At 34.6% G+C, this 19,901-nt stretch overlaps 1 protein-coding gene and 1 pseudogene across 1 annotated transcript in view; both read left to right on the top strand.

Annotated features, from left to right (window-relative positions):
• RSF1 (remodeling and spacing factor 1) overlaps nt 1–19,901 on the top strand; it is a 144,712-nt gene that overhangs the window by 81,447 nt on the left and 43,364 nt on the right. The window contains exons 3-5 of the mRNA XM_068977665.1: nt 2,608–2,700; nt 3,603–3,808; nt 16,190–16,344. Of these exons, the coding sequence (XP_068833766.1) occupies nt 2,608–2,700; nt 3,603–3,808; nt 16,190–16,344 (454 nt within the window). The remainder of the gene's footprint in view (nt 1–2,607; nt 2,701–3,602; nt 3,809–16,189; nt 16,345–19,901) is intronic.
• Nucleotides 19,039–19,502, top strand: LOC138082736 (ubiquitin-conjugating enzyme E2 N-like; annotated as a pseudogene).

Below are 19,901 nucleotides of genomic sequence, written 5' to 3'. Positions count from 1 at the left end.
ACCCACACTCTTGTGTCTCTTGCAATGGCAGGGGTATTTTTTACCACTGCATCCCTGGGAAGGTAGTAAAAATAGGTTATGGCTGTTTGGGCAAATCAGAGTAATGGGCCTTGAGGGGAGGTCTTCAAATAGCATAGTATAAGTCCACATTGCTTAACGAAACTGATGTATGGCCAAACCAATATAATATTGTAACGAAATTAGCCTCCAATTAAAATAAATAAATTTATATTAAAAAGAAAAGAAACTGAAAATGAATAGCATGTTTATCTCTGAATATCAGCACAGCAAAGGTTTTACACCCTGAACATTCTAAATGAAGGTCAGTAAATTGAAGCTAAGTAGTGCAGATGCAGAGGCCTGTATCTTAATTATCTCTATATCTACCTCACTCTCTCTCTCCTTCCCTTTCACACAGTAAATGATAATCAGTAGTTGTTCAGCTGTATTTGCCATCAGTGACGCCGTGAGCCATTGACTGTGCATTGGTAACTAGGTTCTGGGCTATGCTTTGAAGCTGTGTCATTCTCAGCCCCTCTGGGTGAAGTTGAGCTTCCCCACACTCAGCTTTAGCCTTCAAAGTATTTTCGGGGTGTGGTATACAGTAGAACACTCAAGAAATGCTTCAGCCAAGTCATAAGCTTTAGTCTGTGTTGTTGACTGTCCCTCTGATTTTTTTTTTGATTGAGATATTATTGACATACCATGAATGTCACCTTTTAAAAATATGCAATTCAGTTTTTTAAGCATATTCACAAGTATGTGAGCTATCTTAATAGTAGAACACTGTCTTAATTGTAGAGCATTTTCAAAGTTATTCTAAAAGGAAGCCTATTAGCAACAACTGTTCCTCCCTCTACTTACCCATTAGCAATTTTGTCTATATGGATTTGACTCTTGTGGAAATTCTATATACAAACACTCCAAAATCTGTGACCTTTTATATCAGATTTTTTTTACCTAGCATTATGTTTTTAATATTCATCCATGTTGTACAGTATAGCAGTACTTCATTCCTTTTCATGGATGCATAAAATTGCATTGTATTTATATTCTTCATTCATCAGTTGATGTAAGTTTGGGTTGATCCCACCCTTTGGCTATTATAAATAATATTGAGATGAACATTTGTAAAGCATATGTTTTCATTTTTTTATATGTACATACCAAGGAATGGAATTGCTAAGTCGTGTGGTAACTCAGTGTTAACTTTTTGAGGAACTGCTAACCTTTTTTTTTTTTTTTTTTTAACAAAGTGGCTACACTAGTTTACATTCCTATCATTTGCTATTTTCCTTCTTTTTGATTATGCTATCCTAACATGTATGAAGTAGTATTGCAGTGTGATTTTGAGTTACATTTCCCTAATGACTAAGGACACTGGTCATCTTCTGCTGTGCTTTTTGGCCATTGCCCTGTGTGGTATTCCAGAAAAATTTCCTTCACTCTGAATGTCTGAGTCTTTTTTCTCTGCAAAATACAATGCTGTAGCAGTCAAAGAAGTATGGTATTCCAGAGAATGGAGAGCTCTTTCTTCCTTTTTGCCTTTGAAGATCTTCCATTATAGACTTCCTGGCCATACTGCTTGCTTATATTTTTTCTATCCTAACAATGATCTCCTGTGATTCTATTACACAAGTTGGTTTAAAAAAAAAAGACGACGACACTGGTAAGGAGAGGAAAAGAGTAACCCCTTCCAGGAGGGCCAGCTTAGTCTTATTCCTAAATTGAGATGGTTATGTAAGCAGTCTCAGTTGCCTTTTTGTTTTTCTTCTTCAGCCTTTCTAGCCAGTTTCCCAACCAGATAATCTTGTGCCTTTTGTTGGTTCTTCTCCCTGGGCCTTCATTCTACTCTTTGCTTCTTGGATTGGAAAAAAAGTGTGAAGTTTGTAGGCACTTTATATCATTTTTCATGTCTACTTTACAACCTTTAAGATCAATATTACTACTGCTTCCCTTTTATTGCTGAGGAAACTGGCTCACAGAGGTCATAGAATCCATGGCATTTCTCCTGATAAGTGTAATGGTTATCCAGATCTTCTTTCTTCATACTGTTAAATTGTCTCTGGTTTGCTTGAAATGTTTGTGTGGAAAGAGAAACCTAGAAATTTAAGTTAATGCCACATTATAGAAGCCAAGCAGTGAAATCTTTACCCATAATTAGGAGGACTTTGAGTTGGAGAGTTACTCGAATAAAAATGTGTCTACAATTTGGCATGTTATTTTTAGCTTGCTTCTAGTCTAGGCATAGAAATAAATTATTGTCCTTGTCCTGGAGGAACTAGGCTATTTGGAGAGGTAGAATCAGATAATTACTTGCATTTGGGAAACTGTGCCACAAAAGTGTGTATAAAATTCTTGAGAGCAAAGGAGACAGCTGTAGAGGTCACAGCTTACCTTGAATGCAGTCATCATTTAGTAGTAGTAGTCAACGTTTTTGATATATTTAAATAGTAGATATTTCAGAGTGTGATTCGATTGGACTGTGTTTGGCATAAACTTTTTCCTTTTTGTATTAACAAAACAGTTAACATAGATGTACAACAAAACTACCAATATAAATAAAAATTGCTTTTCTGTATTAAGACTTTAACTTTTTCTTGACAGATATGCCAAGAGTTTAATAGCACCTGGGCATGGGAGATGGAGAAGAAAGGCTATCTTGAAATGAGTGTTGAATGCAAGTTAGCACTCTTAAAGGTAATAAATTTATTATTTGTTAAAATTATTTTAATTAAAAAATCACTTTGACTCCTTCTGGTTGAATTGGGAAGCAACTAGAAAGTAGAAATTTTTATTGTTAGTGGAAAAGGACAATAGAATTTTCATTTATTTATTTTTTTTTTTGGTGATAAAACTCTTCTTTAAATTACTGTTTTTGGTTGTTTTTCAATACACACTTATATCTAGGTTTAATGATCTCTGCCTGTAAGGATAATGGCAAACAGTTACCCTAGATTAACTTTATGCATTGTTGGCAGCCTTCAAAATCATAGCTAACAAATATGGTAAATTGTGGTTAATCTTTCACTGGTTTACTAAATCAAAGATTCAGGGAAGAAATCTTATATACACTAATCATATACAAAAATTTTAATAAAAAGTTAGTTCATCCATTTTGGTGCTGGCAGTATGATTTTTTTTTTTAAAGAAAATTCTCCAGAGGCAGTTATCAGTAAGACTGCCTTTGGTAAAAATTATGTATGTCTCAAGCTTTCAAAAATAAATGGCCATTTCAAGAATAAAATTCATCTAAAAGCTTTAAGAGAAAGTCACTGAAAATTTTATACCGTGAACCAATTTGGGAGACTTTAATACAAACACTCAGTGCTTTAGAATGTAACTTAATTTTTGGGTCACTGGTTGTGTTAAACCTATAAATTTATGTAATACTAAAATTGTATGTTAAATTAGAAATTTGTCTTTTAAAATTGCTTATTGTAAAATAAGTGTACAAAAGAGGAGAGAGGAAAGTAAAAGATGGACAAACATACTCTTTCTCTTCTTATGCCTGAATCAGTTTCTTGGTTGAACATAACACATTTATTGTGATGGAGAAACATTTATGGGGTATTTTAAATCATGTTGTGACTGTTTTCCAGTACCTCTGTGAGTGTCAATTTGATGACAATCTCAAATTCAAGAATATTATCAATGAGGAGGATGCTGATACCATGCGTCTCCAGCCAATTGGCCGTGACAAAGATGGCCTCATGTACTGGTACCAGTTGGATCAAGATCACAATGTCAGAATGTACATAGAAGAACAAGATGATCAAGATGGCTCTTCATGGAAATGCATTGTGAGGTATGTTTTATTGGAAATTTTTTTACATTTATTTGCATGTTTCTTACTTTGATCTCTTCTCTACCAGAATATAATCTCTGAGGCTTGGTGATTCTTTTCTATTTATGGGGTTAGGAGTTTGTAGGACCTAGCCTAGTGCCCAGCACAGTACCCATTGGAAGCACTTAATTATTTGTCAAATAAATAAATACATTTAGCAATGTGGTCCACATCAGGACATATACCTAGTACTTTAGGGAGCTAGAATCCAAAAAATAAGGATGCATGGGTAATATACACAGAGAAAACCATTGTTAGAAAGAAATATAAGAAAAACACAAATATATATATTTTATATATATATATATATATATATATACACACATATATCTTTGTACTGTGTTGCATAGCTTGTAGGATCTTAGTTTCCTAACCAGGGATTGAACCCAAGCCCTTGGCAGTGAAAACACAGCATCCGAACCACTGCAGTGTCAGGGAATTCCCAGATAAACATAAATTGATTTTTATTTAGGTATATAGCTTTCTATTAGGCATTATTTGTTTATTCTTCTTAAATTTGTCTGATTCATGTGACACATATTTTCATGTGAAAATATACTACATTTTCAGTTTTTCCTGTGCATACATTTATTTAGTGAGGTCTGAAGAAATCTGAGGAACATTATGCTTTTCTGTCCTAATCCTTTTTGAAAATCTTGATTTCTTATGTTTGTATTGATAAATATATTTGAATGGAAACATTTAATTTAATAAAAAGGTTTGAAATAAAACTTTTTAAAAAATTGATTAGTGACTCTCGGATTGTTATTCAGAATCTTTGTGTCTCCAATTTTCTGTTTTTTCAAATTAATTATTTAGAATTTATTGTATTAATTTCCACAATTTACATTAATTTTAAAATATTATAGGATTTATAACTAGAGTAGGGAGAACTAATGGATATATGTCTAGTGGCTTATGAAGACTCTTTTAACTTTAACTCATCTTTGTTTTTGCTTAGATTTTAGCAGATTTTTGTTAGTGGTCATTTATTAATGTTTTGAAGAGAAAATTCTAGAAATTCATGCTATTTGTTTGGGTCATGGAAGCTGAACTTTTATTCCCTAAGAATAAACTTTGAATGAGCTCTTGGGGGATTGTTTGTTAACAATTCTTTCATCATATTATGGTGAGATATATTATTATATATTATATATGATATATCATCATACATAATATTATATCATATATGATATAATAGCATCATATATTATATAAAATATAAACCATATAATATGGTTTTCCGTATAGTTAACTTACTAAATTAAAATAAATAAAGTGGTCCTGAAATAAGATGTACTCACCATCTCCCCCTGTGAGTACATACATTAAATAAGGTTCTGTTTGTGATGTTTTACCACCATTCTGCTGCTTTCTTTATTAAACTTGCATAGTTGTTTGAGACAACTGCTTTGTGGAAGAAAAACTTACGATGGAGAAAAATTATTATGATTATTATTAATCAGTCATATGTGCTTTTAAACAACTGCTTGTATATGATGTTTTAAGTAGATAATACCCCAGTGCCTGATGTAAGAGAAAGACCATAGATTTTATAGCTAATAAGTGAATCTAGTTTCCTCTGCTTATCATCTGTAAGAAGATTGCTTAATTACTGTCATCAGTTCTATTCGGTTCAGTTCAGTCGCTCAATCGTGTCCGACTCTTTGCGACCCCATGAATCTCAGCATGCCAGGCCTCCCTGTCCATACTCTTTCCTAAAATGAGGTTGATAATACTTCCCCAGTAAAGCTGTTCTGAGGACTATAAGATAAGTTATACTAGGGCTGTAATACATGCTCGATAAAAATTTGTTCCTTCTCCTAACCTTTTAAATTACTACATTTTCTTAAAACTTCTAACCCCTAAGATTGAAACTTAGTTACTTCATTAGAGAAATATTTATCTGCAGGAAGAGAAAAGGGCAAATTTGCCAGCCAGCTTTTTCCAAATATGTAGTAATATTTGGGATCATTAATACTACTTTGGGTGTATTGAGTCTCATTTCAGGGAATTAAAGGCAGATTCTAAACAACTGATTGTCACACTACTGTTCCTTTATTTCATTAAAGTCATAGGTTAGAATTGCACGCCTGCTTGTGTAGTAGGCACTGTGCTGAGCCGTGGGGGATGTAGTGGTGAATAGTACAGCTCTGGGATCTCTGGATGACTTTCATGCACCTGTGGAATTCCTTATATTGTAAGCAGTAGCTCTTAGTTGTATTTAATGTGTGTATTTTCTAGGGAAGTATCATAGTTTTGATAAATTCTTGATATGTTCTGTGACATGGCATTTCAGTTAACATACTAGTACTGTTTTGGACAAATGTAATGAGCTTTTTCATTCATATAGGTCTCTCATTTTTGTGAAGGTTGAATGTGAAAAGCATTGTGTTACTATTCTTTGTTGTTTATTCACTAAGTCTGACACTTTTTTGTGACCCCTTGGACTGTAGTCCACTGGGCTCCTCTGTCCATGGAATTTCTCAGGCAAGAATATTAGAGTGGGTTGCTATTTCCTTTTCCAAGGACTCTTCCTGACCCAGAGATCGAACCCACATCTCTTACATTGGCAGGTGGATTCTTTACCACTGAGCCACTAGGGAAGCCCTATTATTCTTTTCTTTCCTCAAAATTGAGATCTTAGTGGTCACTAAAATGCATTCGATACCCAAAATAATGTAGGGCATCATTCCATTTGTCACATGTAAGATTCTTCCTGGAGTATAGTATTTAGAATTGGATGTCAGACTCTTAAGAAGAATATCAGTATAGTGGAATGTGTTCTTTATGGAAGGAATCACAAAGAAAATGATTTAATAAACTGAAAATACTTGATCTAGCGTAAGTATAGGGAGATATAACTATCTGTAAACATTTAAAGAATTGATTTGTGTAAGAGTATTTCTTTCAAGGGCTCAACCTGCTTCAGTGGATATAAATTATGGGGTAGTAGAACTGAGTTTATGGAGGTGAGAACATTTGTTTGTTTTATATTGCAGAGAAATAATTGTTGGAAGACTGATAGATGCTATCAAAAAACATTTTCTAAACTTGTAGGTTTCAGTCTTTTCAGAAGACTAGAAGAAGGGAGGGTAATTCTGAATTCATTGAATGAGGCCAGCCTTACCAAAACCAGGAAAAGATATTACAAGAAAAAAATTATAGACCAGCATCTCTAAAGAACATAAATACAGAACTTTTCAAAAAATATTAGCAAATCAAATCCAACAATGCATTAAAATATATATATATATATATAAAATATGACCAAGTAAGAGTTATCTCAGGTATATAAGACTGGTTCAATATTTGAAAATCAATTTTCACATATCAGCAGGCTAAAGAAGAAAATATCACATGATCATGTCAATACATAACAGAAAAACCATTTGATAGACATCAACACTGTTTGATGATTAGAAGTCTTTAGTGAAAGAGACAGAAATGTCCTTGATTAAAAAAGCGTATTGGAAATTTCCTGGCAATCCAGGGGTTAGGACTCTGCACTTACACTGCTGTGGGCCAAGATTCAATCCCTGTTCAAGAACTAATACCCTGTGTGACTGCTAAAAAAATACTGATTTCCTATGGAGGCAGAAAAACAATGGCACCCCACTCCAGTACTCTTGCCTGGAAAATCCCATGGACGGAGGAGCCTGGTAGGCTGCAGTCCATGGAGTCACTAAGAGTCGGACACGACTTCACTTTCACTTTCACTTTTCACTTTTATGCATTGGAGAAGGAAATGGCAACCCACTCCAGTGTTCTTGCCTGGAGAATCCCAGGGACGGGGGAGCCTGGTGGGCTAACGTCTGTGGGGTCGCACAGAGGCAGACACGACTGAAGTGACTTAGCAGCATGGAGGCAGAAAATAAATCCTACACAAAATTGGAAGGTTTCTAATACTTGACTTTCAACAAAAGTGAAGGATCATCTAAAAGATTTGTTAGTTGAGAGTTTTAAATTATTCTTCTAAAAAGCTACCAAAAACCTACATGTAGCATCTATTTAATGAAAACAAACTTGAAGTTTTTCCTACTATGATTAGGAACAAAGCAAGGGTATCTACTCTCTCTATTCCTTTTTAACATCATATTGGAAGTTCTAACTAGTGCAGTAAAAAAAGGAAATGAAAGACATACACATTGGGAACAGAGAAATAAAACTTGTTGTTTGCAAATGACATCATCATCTTTGTAGAAAATCTGAAAGAATCAACCAAAAAAATCTACTGGAACTAGTTTATTATTGTAGCAGTGTTGCAGGACAAAAAAATTAATACACAGAGGTCAATCATTTTGATATATACCATCAGCGAATGTATGTTATCTGAAATTAAAAGCATAGTACCATTTACATCAGTGCCCCTAAAGCTGAAATACCTAGGTGTAAATCTAACAAGAGTATGCACAAATCTATATGAGGAAAGAAAAGCTAATGAAAGAAATAAAAAAGGAATCAATAAATGGAGAGATATTCCATTATTCCATGTTCAAATATATAAGAACACGTAATATTGTCATGATATCGGTAGAGTCTGATCTGACTCTGTAGAGTCACTGCTGCTGCTGCTAAGTCACTTCAGTCGTGTCCGACTCTGTGTGACCCCATAGATGGCAGCCCACCAGGCTCCCCCATCCCTGGGATTCTCAAGGCAAGAACACTGGAGTGGGTCGCCATTTCTTTCTCCAACGCATAAAAGTGAAAAGTGAAAGTGAAGTCTCTCAGTCGTGTTCGACTCTTAGTGACCCCATGGACTGAAGCCTACCAGGCTCCTCCACCCATGGGATTTTCCAGGCAAGAGTACTGGAGTGGGGTGCCATTGCCTTCTCACTGCAGTCCCAATCAAAATTCCAGCAAGTTATTTTGTGGATATCAATATAATTGACTCTCAAATTTATAGGCAAAAGGCCTATAATACACAGTGTTATAAAAGAACAAAATTGAAGTACTGACCTTACCTGAGTCTGTGTCTTTCTATAAATGTACCATAATGAAGAATCTAGTATTGGCAAGAGAATGGACAGGTAGATCACTGAGACAGAATAGGGACCATTGAATTAGATGCACACAATTATATCAACTTATGTTTGACCAAGGAGCAAAAGGAATACAGTGAAGAAAAGATAGTCTTTACAAATTGTCTTGGAACAACTGGACGTCCACATTCAAAAAGCTGAATCTAGACCCACACCTTTACAACCTTTACAAAAATTAACTCACAGTAAATCACAGACCTACATATAAAATACAAAACTATAAAACTCCCAAGAAGAAAGCATAGAAGAAAATCTAGATGACTTCAGGTTTGTTACAGGTTTTGTTACAGTATCAAAGCTGTAATCCATCAAAGAAAGAATTGATGATGCTGGACTTGATTAAAATTAAAAATTTCTACTCTGTGAAAGACAGTGTCAACATAATGCAAATATAAATTACAGAATGGGAGAAAATTATTTACAAAAGACATATCTGATAGAGCACTGCTATTTAAATTGCTATACAAATAAAGTCCAACAATAAGAAAACAAACAACCTGATTTAAAGTGGACCAACGACCTTATCAAACAGATGGCAAATCAGCACAGGAAAATATGCACCCTGCCCAGTGTTCAGGGAAATGGAAATTAAGACAACAGTGAGGTATTGCTAGACACCTACTACAGTGCCTAAAATTGAGAACCGGTTTCCCATTCGCCTGCAATGCGGGAGATGTGGGTTCCATCCCTGGGTCGGGAACATCCCCTGGAGGAGGAAATGGCAGCCCATTTCAGTATGCTTGCCTGGAAAATCCCACGGACAGAGGAGCCTCGGGGGGCTCTGGTCCATAGGGTCGTAAAAGAGTCGGGCATGACTTAAGGACTAAACAACAACAACAAAATCGAGAACAGTGATAACAGCAAATGGTGGTGAGCGTATAGAGCAATAGGAACTTAGATTCATTGCTGATGGGAATGCAAAATGACACAGTCAGAAAGATTGTTTGGTGGCTTCTTGCAAAATTAAACTTTATCATATAAACCAGCAGTCATCCTCTTTGGCATTTGCCCAAAGAAGTTGAAAGCTATGCCCTTATAAAAACCTGCACAGGAATATTTGTAGCAGCTTACTCAAACTTGCCAAAACCTGAGAACAGCCAAGATGTTCTTCATTAGGTGAATGGATATGCTACAGTGTATCCAGACAGTGGAATATTGTCATCTAAAAAACAAATGTGTTATCAAGCCATGAAAAGACAGAGGAAATTTAAATCGTGTTAATAAGAGAAGGCAATCTGAAATTAACTGTATGATTTCAACTATATGATGTTTTGAAAGGCCTTGTGTAATAATGTATGTAGCATCTTTGTTCATAATAGTCCTCAAAAATGGATTATTACTTAGCAATAAAAAGAAATGACCTATAATGCATGCAACTCTGTGGCTTTGTTCTTAAGGAATTATCATGTGTGAGAAGTCAAAAAGTACCTGCTGCTGCTGCTGCTGCTAAGTCGCTTTAGTCATGTCCGACTCTGTGCGACCCTATAGACGGCAGCCCACCAGGCTCCCCTGTCCCTGGGATTCTCCAGGCAAGAACACTGGAGTGGGTTGCCATTTCCTTCTCCGATGCATGAAAGTGAAAAGTGAAAGTGAAGTCGCTGAGTCATGTCAGACTCGTAGCGACCCCATGGACTGTGGCCCACCAGGCTCCTCCATCCATGGGATTTTCCAGGCAAGAGTGCTGGAGTGGGGTGCCATTGCCTTCTCCCTAAAAAAGTACATACCATTTTTTATTTAAGTTCTGGAATTAACTGATGTATGCTTACAGTGTTCGAAACTGATTCCGTTTTGCTTTTGGTGGAGCAGAGGAATTGAGTAGGACAGGGCAGGAGGGGTTTGGGGGTGATAGTAATATGCCTTTTCTCGATTGGGCTATGGATTACACAAGTATATGCATTTGTTAGAACTGGTTTGCTGAACACCTAAGATCTATTCATTTCAAAGGATGTAAATTATACCTCATTAAAAATATTTTAAATACTAATAATTATTTCATAATCATTTTCAAAAAGCTGTTTCCTAAATAGTGTACAGAGTTTTCATGTACACATAATTAGGAAATCTGTCAAGGCATTTCTATAATTAATAGAGCACAGAGTTTGAAAATATGGTTTCTGAAGTCAGACTTTCTATAATTCAGTTCTACCTTTAATATATACTAATTATTAATCTGATCATAGATCATTGTATCTTTCTGCATGTTCTCACTTTCTTAGTCTAAAAAATGGGGGTAACAATAGTACTTATTTAATCAGATTATATTAGAATTACATGAACTAATTCATGTCATGATTTTGGAGTAATGCCTGGAGCATAGTAATCACTCACTAATGTTAACTTATGTTATTAATATACTCCTGTCAATATCACTCATTAATATCTTCTTTCAGTTTCTTGACCCCCTTACATACTGTTGTACTCAGTTTTCTTCCTTTTTATCTGCTCAGTGATAATGAAATTATATGAGAAAAGTGGAATATTATTGGTGAATAGTGGAATCATATATTACAGACATCTGCTAAAGATTTGCTGTGTCACTGTCCTGGGCTCTTAAAGGGAAAAGACTTAATCCCATTCCGAGCTTTCCATATTGTTGGAGAAAGATACAGGGAAATAGGAAATGATAATGTAGTGTCGTAAATGTGATCTGTGATGGAGATTACTCTCCAGTGTGCTATGGAGGATCAAGGTATCTAACCCATACTTGGCAGAAGATGATGCCTGTGCTTGGCTTTGTTTTTTTGTCTGTTTTTTTTTTTTTTAATTGAATTGTGCTACCAGATCAGTTGCTTCTGAACAGTTGCTTTTGTGTATCCCTACCAATTCTAATTCTGAACATCCCTTAAGAAAAGTCATATTCTGTATTATAGTAATTAGAGTGATACATTCCATTTCACTCAAGTCTAGGTTAACAGATAGTTAACCTAGATAGTTAGGTTATCTGTAGGTACAGATAGTTCAGAATCTGTCAAAATCAGTCAGTCTGCCCAAAACTTGAGCTTCCAACCTTTCCACTTGGGTATGTTTCTCCTATCACAGTTCATAACATCCATGTTTGCTTGGATCCAAAACTTGGGAGGCACATTTTCTTTTTCTCTCACTTCACATATATTCTATCAGCAAATCCAATGAGCTCTCTATGCAAAATTATCCAGTGTTTACATGTTCCTTTTTCCTTACATGGATCTCCAAGCCACCATCACTTAAAGAAAAATACAATTCAGTTATTTTTAGTATATTCGCGAAGTTATATGACTATCATTATGATCTAACTCCAGGGCATTTTCCTCACCCCACAAAGGATCCCCATACCCTGTAGATTGGCAGTTTCTCACCATTCTCCCTTTTGCCAGCCTGTGGCAGCTGCCAGCCTACTTTCTGTTTCCCTAAATTGCCTATTCCAGACATTTTATATACATAGAATCATACCATACGTGGCCTTCATGTCTGGTTTCTTTGAGATAACATATTTCAAGGTTCATCTATGAAGAATCAGTACTACATTCCTTTTTATAGCTAAATAATATTCCATTCCATGAGTGTACCACATTATTTTTCCATTCTCTGCTTGTCTTTGAAGCTGTAATCTTTTATTTTGTATTGGGGTATAGCCAATTAACAATGCTGTGGTAGTCTCGGTTGCACATCTATCTGCCTGTCTTTGAAAGAATAATTGGAGTTAGTCCAAAACACACTTTGGACTGAAGAGAACAGAAGTGTAAATAACCTGAGATCATAAGAGAGTATGATTTAATATGTCTGAGTGAAGAAATGTTTTAAAGAAAATAAAGCAATAGAGGGGAAAGGGCAAAACAACTGAATTGTTAGAATCCACAGACTCCTTTATAAGGTCCTGTAGAAGACCATTGGATGGCTTCACATGTAAATCTTACCAAACCATTTTTTGTTTGTTTGTTCTGTTTTAATTAATTTTTAACGGAGTATAGTTGTTTTATAATGCTGTGTTAGTTTCTTGTATACAGCAAAGTGAGCCAGTTATGAATTCCACCAAACAGCAATGTTAACACCTATGCTTCTGAAACTGTTGCAGAAAATTGCAGAGGAAGGAACATTTCCAAACTCATTCTGTGAGGCCAGTATCATCCTGATACAAAAACCAGACACAGGTATCATTAAAAAAAAGGCCAATATCACAGACCAGGATCATTGATGAATGTTGAGAAATCCTCAACAAAATACTAGCAAACTGAGTGCAACAAATTAAAAGTCTTAACTACCAGTGGTTAAGACTCCACACTTCTACTTCAGGGAGCATGGGTTCAGTCCCTGGTCAAGGAACTAAGGTCTCGTATGCCTCATGGCACAGTCAAACAAACAAGCAAATAAACATTTTGAGGATCCTATACCATGATCAACTGGGACTTATTCCAGGGATGCAAGTGTTCTTCAGTATATGTAAATCAGTCAACCAACATGATACATGAACCACATTAACAAATTAAAGAATAAAAGCCATATGGTCATCTTAATAGATACAGAACGCTTTTGATAAAATTCAATGTCCATTTATGATAAAAAACACTAGAAAGTGGACATAGAAGGAACATCTTAACATCAGAAAGGCCACGCGTGACAAACCCACGGCTAGCATCATACTTATTGGTGAAAAGCTGAAAGCGTTTCCTCTAAGATCAAGAAGGAGACAATGATGACCACTCTCGCCACCTTTATTCAAGACAGTTTTGGAAATCCTTACCACAGCAACCAGAGAGGAAAAATAAATGAATCCAGATTGACAGTGAAGAAATTAAACTGCCACACTGTTTGTAAATTATGTGATGCTATTCATAAAATCCTGAAAATGCTATCAGAAAACTACTAGAGTTCAACAGTGAATTTAGAAAAGTTGCAGAACACAAAATTAATATACATAAATCCGTTGGGGTATATATACACAATGGAATGCTACTCAGCCATAAAAAGAAGGAAATTTTCCATTTGCAGCAGCATGGGTGGACTTGAAGGGCATTATGCAAAGTGAAGTCAGAGGAAGGACAAATACTCAATGATATCACTTATATGTGGAATCTAAAAATTACAACAAACTAGTGAGTAAAGGGAAAAAGAGGCAGACTAGCAGATATGGAGAGCAAACTAGTGGTTACCAGTGGTAAGGGGAGGTACAAACTATTGGGTGTAAGATAGGCTGAAAATGTGTTGTAAAACATGGAGAGTAAAACCAGTATTTTGTAATAACTGTAAATGGAAGGTAACACTTTAAAATTACATTAAAAATAAAAAAGTTCTGTAAAAAGTGGTAAGAAATTGGATATAATTTTAATCTATATATATTAAAATTTCCTCCATTCCAATTTAGGGCTTTTAAAAATTATTTAACATACTAAATCTAATTGTAAGATTGAAACAGGAGAAATCCAGATGGGTAGTTTTCTGTTTTTATAAGATAATGGCTTTATCAGGTTTGCATTTGAATGTAGTAGACAGGTTAAAAGCCTTTAGGAGAGTTCTTTAATCAACTTTTCTGCAAGTATTTTGTTGCTTAGAGTACTGAAAGTAATTGACATGGATTTTCTAGCAAGTATTGGCATGCTTCTAATGTTCACAGCTTTTAAAAGAAGGTATAGTGAAATACTTCAATATATTTTTCAGTTTCCAGCATGACCTCAGAAAACAACAAATGGATTGGGGCACTTATACATATGAAATTCTCATTGAAATATGATGATAACAACATTAAGTGGATAGAGGCTTAGGTTAGAAGCAGGTTGGGCTAATGAAGTTCAAAAATAGAAACTATTTTTGTTTTTTGTAAAGTGGGTATAGTACCACACAATCTCGAAACAGCATCTGGCATGACCTACTACTATTAGATAATTAAAAGTCTAAAACTGTTCATTTTATTGTGTATGCTAATGTGATAGTTACACTATGTATAAACATATAGTCATTGCCATGCACAATATTTATAATGTGTGTAACCCTGTATGTTCTTTCTCATAGACAATGGCAAAATGATTGTCCTTTTAATTTCTGAAAGATGTCTGTCACTGGTGATTTTTTACTTTCTTTGGAAACCAATTTAATAATACTTAAGAGAATCCAGTCTTATATAGATAAGGAAACTCAGGTCTGATGAAAATATATGACCTGTCCAGGGGTACATAGCCATTTGGTTTAGGAACAGGGATTCTATTTATTCATTAAATATTTTTTAGAGCCTACTTCATAAGAGAGTCGCCACTTTCAAGCAGTAGTGTTTAGCTAGAATGGTGGTGGAATTGGGGATAGAGGACATATGTGGCATGACAGATAGAACAGATAATTTCATCTTGATACTAACTACATAGAATTAAGAGGTGCGTGCACAGTCCTTTGATGACACAGATGGGGAGATCATGGTGCTGATTCATTAACTTAGTGGCAGATCTAGAACTATATTTCCCAAGTCTGAGTCTAAGGTTTCCTTTTTATTTCTGCTGTTACACACTGTTTTTCTGAGCAAGAAGAAATTTAAATTATTATTGTTATAAATAATTATTTATGATTAAATTATTGTTTTATTGTTAATTGTATGTGGCATTAAAATTGACCGTATTATATATACCTCTGGATTTGGTAGTAAAAATAGATAATTTGTAGATTGGTATCTTATTTATCGGGGATTTTCTTATATTTTTATTCAAATTGAATTTACTTTGGTTTTGTACTCCTGAGAGATTGCATCGTATTTAAAAAAATTATCAAACTTTGGTTTTTGTTTAATTTGTTCCTACTGTTCTTTTTAACCAAAAAGATTTGAATTGCCATTCTAATAAAAACATAGTCTAAGATTCCTCGTTGGTGAACAGTTTATTTTAATATGCATTCATTCCTAATACTTAATTTTAAAATGTAAGGTTCATTATGGTTAGCTGTACTAGTGTTTTGGATGTTCTTAATATGTTTTTCTTTTTTAAATGTTAATTTCTAATAGGTGTTATTCTGAAATCATTTTAGAACTGAAGAAAGATTTTTTAAAAAATCTATTGAAGTATAGTTGATTTACAGTGTTGTGTTAATTTCTTCTGTACAGTGAGGTAACTCAGTTATCCATATGAATATTCTTATATTCATATTCTTTTCTATTATGCTTTATCATAGGATATTAAATATAGTTCCTGTGCTACATAGTAGGACTTTGTTGTTTATCCATCCTTTATAAATTAGTTTGCATCTGCTAATCTCAGACTCCCATTTTTCCCCACCCTTATTGGCAACCACAAAGCTTAGAACAGGCGAAAGATTTTTATGCTGCCTTCTGTTTTTCCATTTTTTTTAGAAATCGAAACGAGTTGGCTGAGACTCTTGCACTCCTGAAAGCACAAATTGATCCTGTTCTATTGAAGAACTCTAGCCAACAGGACAGCTCTTCCCGGGAAAGTCCCAGCTTAGAAGAAGAGGAGACTAAAAAGGAGGAAGAAACAACTAAACAAGGTTTTTTTTTGTGTGTTTTGTTTTTCTTTGTTTTGTAATTTCTTCTCTTTTCCACTCTTCTTCCCACCTACATCAATTGAATTTCCCTCAATTTGAAGAGTTTTAACTCTTCCTGTTAAAGGAAGTAGATTTTTCTATCATTTAATGAAAAAGAGGCAAAAAACTATTGAGTATTTTGGTCTTTTATACTGCACATTTAAAAAATTTACATAAAAGTGTTCCAGCCATCAAGACATGATATCTTTTACTAATTTAAGAATACAGAGGATATTAGTGAACTTTTAAAAAATTACTGTGGTAAAATATATATAACATAAAATTTTATCATTTTAACCATTTTTAAGTATACAGTTCAGCGGCATTAAGTTCATTTGTATTGTTGTGCATCTGTCTCCTCCGTTCATCTCCAGGCTCATATCCTCCAACTGAAACTCTGTACCCATTAAACACTAACTACCCTTTTCCCCCTCCCCTTAGCCACAGGCATCCATCATTCCACTTTCTGACTATGAATTTGACTAACTCTAGGAACCTCACTTCAAAGAAGTCATGCAATATTTGTCCGTTTGTAATTGCCTTATTTCACTGAGCTTAATGTCTTCAGTATTCCTCCATATTATAACATGTAGCAGAATTTTTCTTTTTTAATGCTGATATTCTCTTGTATGTGTCTACCACATTTTATCTATTCATCTGTCATTGGACACTTAGGTTTCTTCTACCTTTTGTCTATTATAATTAATGTTGTTATGAAAGTGGGTGTGCAGATATCTGCTTGCGCTTCTTTTGGGTATATCCCTGGAGTAGAATTTTTGGATCAGATGATAGTTCTGTTTTTAATTTTTTGAGGATTTGCCATATCATTTTCTACAACTGCTGTACCATTTTACGTTCCTATCAGTTCTGCATAAGGATTCCAATTTTTTCACATCCTACATATCACTTGTTATTTTTTTAAAAATAATAGACCATTCTAATGATGTGAAGTGGTATTTATGGTTTTTTATTTGCATTTTCAAAATGACCAATGGTGTTGGAGACATTTTCATGTTCTTATTAGTATGTGTTGTTTGGGAAAATATTTTAAGTCCTTTTTTAAGTAAGCCAATTTTTAAATCATTTTTATGTGTGTGTGGTGTGGATTGGTTTTCTTTTTTTGTTTTGGGTCACCCTTAGCAAATTCCTAAGTCTATGATAACTGTAGTTATTAAGCTTGATTTCCTGATTGACTTTTTTAATACAGTTAACTGAGGAGATTAAATCCTAACCTTTTCAGAAGATCAGAAGCAAGTCCTAACTTTTCTAGAAGCAGAGAAACCAATTGAAGTTTTGTCTAATGTCATTCGGTTAATACTTTTCCTTGATAACATGCCTTTTAATGACAGGGTACAGAATTTGCTCTCTTTATTGTCCTTTCTTCCTCTACTTTAGTTTTCCTTTACTGTTTAGATTAGAACCTGAAAATAATATGTTCTTACCTTGTTTGCTGCTTTGAGGAAACTATTCATAAAGTCATCCCCTAGCATAAAACCAAGTAATTTTGCATTTTAATGTAGGGTATAATGTTTGTACATACCAATATTTCTTTTAGCAAAAATCCTGATTATTTTCCCTTTACTAGTGATTATATGATTTCAAATATCTTTGGTGGTTTTAACCAGGAGCTGTATTTCTCATTTGGCAAATTCTTTTCTATATCCTAAAATTCAGTTTATGACCTATATCAGTAAAACTTAATAATTTTTAAAGTAGTCTAAACCCACTTTTGAATTTTCAGATTTTTAAAAATTGAAGTATAATTGACATACAATTTTAGATTTGTTCCAGGCGTACAACATGATTTGACATTTGTATTTGTTGTGAAATGATCACCTTCTTTAGAAAGCAAAGAAGAAAGGAAGAAGAAAAGAAAACCCTTTCATGGTTAGAGAAACTGTTGAAATTTTCTTTTCTGATTAAATTTGTTATGATTAGAATCAACAGGTGAAAATTTAAGTTGTCATTCATAATTTTTGGAAAGTGTCAGTGGCATGGTTTTTGACTGTCTACAGATTCCCGTATAATGGGAACATATTGATAACAAAAGTAAAAAACTGTAGTATCTGAAACTAAGATCTTAACAGAACTTGGGTACTCAGGGCATTATGGCTTCTCAGACCTCTCCAGCTGAAGATCCCTTCCAGAACTAAACTCCACACAGAGCTCATGCAGTCTGCTGGGAATAGGATCTAAATTAAATAGAATAGGAACAGTAGAGACAAATTAAAAAAAAAAAATTCAAATGAAAGTATAGGAGAGGTCTAGAGTTGTATAATCTCATAAAGTAAATCAGTTTAATTTTTAATATGAAAAATGCAGAGCTTGAAAGCAGTAAAATTAGAAAAACTATCTACTTGACATAAAAATGAGTAACTAAAAAAGATCAAGACCAAATCCCATAGAATTATAATAATGAAAGAAAATAAGAAGCACATTAACATCATGGCAGAAATGAAAACTTAACCAAAAGACATTCTCACTAAACATATGAAAACACTAAATGAATAGGTGGCAGAGTTAACGATTTTTAAAAAAATCTGTAAATAATATCTGAGTCAACAAACACAGGAATTAGTGCCCTTAAATAACAGCAGATGACCCATGCGTGAGGGGAATAGAGCCAGAGACCAGAGGACGAACTCAGGATCTGACAAGATGGCCGGGCTGCCCCACAGGATTATTAAGGAAACCCAGCATTTGCTGGCAGAACCAGTTCCCGGCATTAAAGCAAAACCAGATGAGAGCAACGCCCGTTATTTTCATGTGGTCATTGCCAGCCCTCAGGATTCCCACTTTGAGGGAGGAGTTTTGAAGCTTGAACTATTCCTTCCAGAAGAATACCCAATGGCAGCCCTTAAAGTACATTTCATGACCAAAATTTATCATCCTAATGTAGACAAGTTGGAAAGAATATGTTTAGATATTTTGAAAGATAAGTGGTCCCCAGCACTGCAGATTCACACAGTTCTGCTATCGATCTAGGCTTTGTTAAGTGCTCCCATTCCAGATGATCCATTAGCAAATGATGTAGCGGAGCAGTGGAAGACCAATGAAGCCCAAGCCCTAGAAACGGCTAGAGCATGGACTGGCTATATGCCATGAATAATAATTTAAATTGATTCGATTGTCAAGTGTGTATCACTTCTGTTCTGCCAAGACTTCTTCCTTTTTTGTTTGCATTTAATGGACACAGTCTTAGAAACTACAGAATGAAAACCCAGGCATCTTCAAACCTTTACTGATTAAATGTACATTAACAAATCTATGTCTTGTCCTGATTCACTGTTGTAAAGCATGAGCAGAGGCCAGAAGTATCATCTAGAATGTTGCAAAACGTTTGAAAGCAGTGGCCTCTCTCTGCTTTTATTCATTTCCCCATCATGGTTTAAGTATAAAGCACTGTGGGTGAAGGTAGTTGTCAAGGTTAGCTGCAGGTGTGTGGGTGTTTTTTGCATTTTATTTTATTTTTTTGGTGGGGGGTGCGGAAGGTAATTTGATTTTAATTTAATGGGCTACTT

This window comes from Capricornis sumatraensis, chromosome 8 (genome assembly GCF_032405125.1).
Source record: "Capricornis sumatraensis isolate serow.1 chromosome 8, serow.2, whole genome shotgun sequence".
In the NCBI taxonomy this organism is placed as follows: domain Eukaryota; kingdom Metazoa; phylum Chordata; class Mammalia; order Artiodactyla; family Bovidae; genus Capricornis; species Capricornis sumatraensis.
This window is presented reverse-complemented; position numbering and strand designations above follow the sequence as displayed.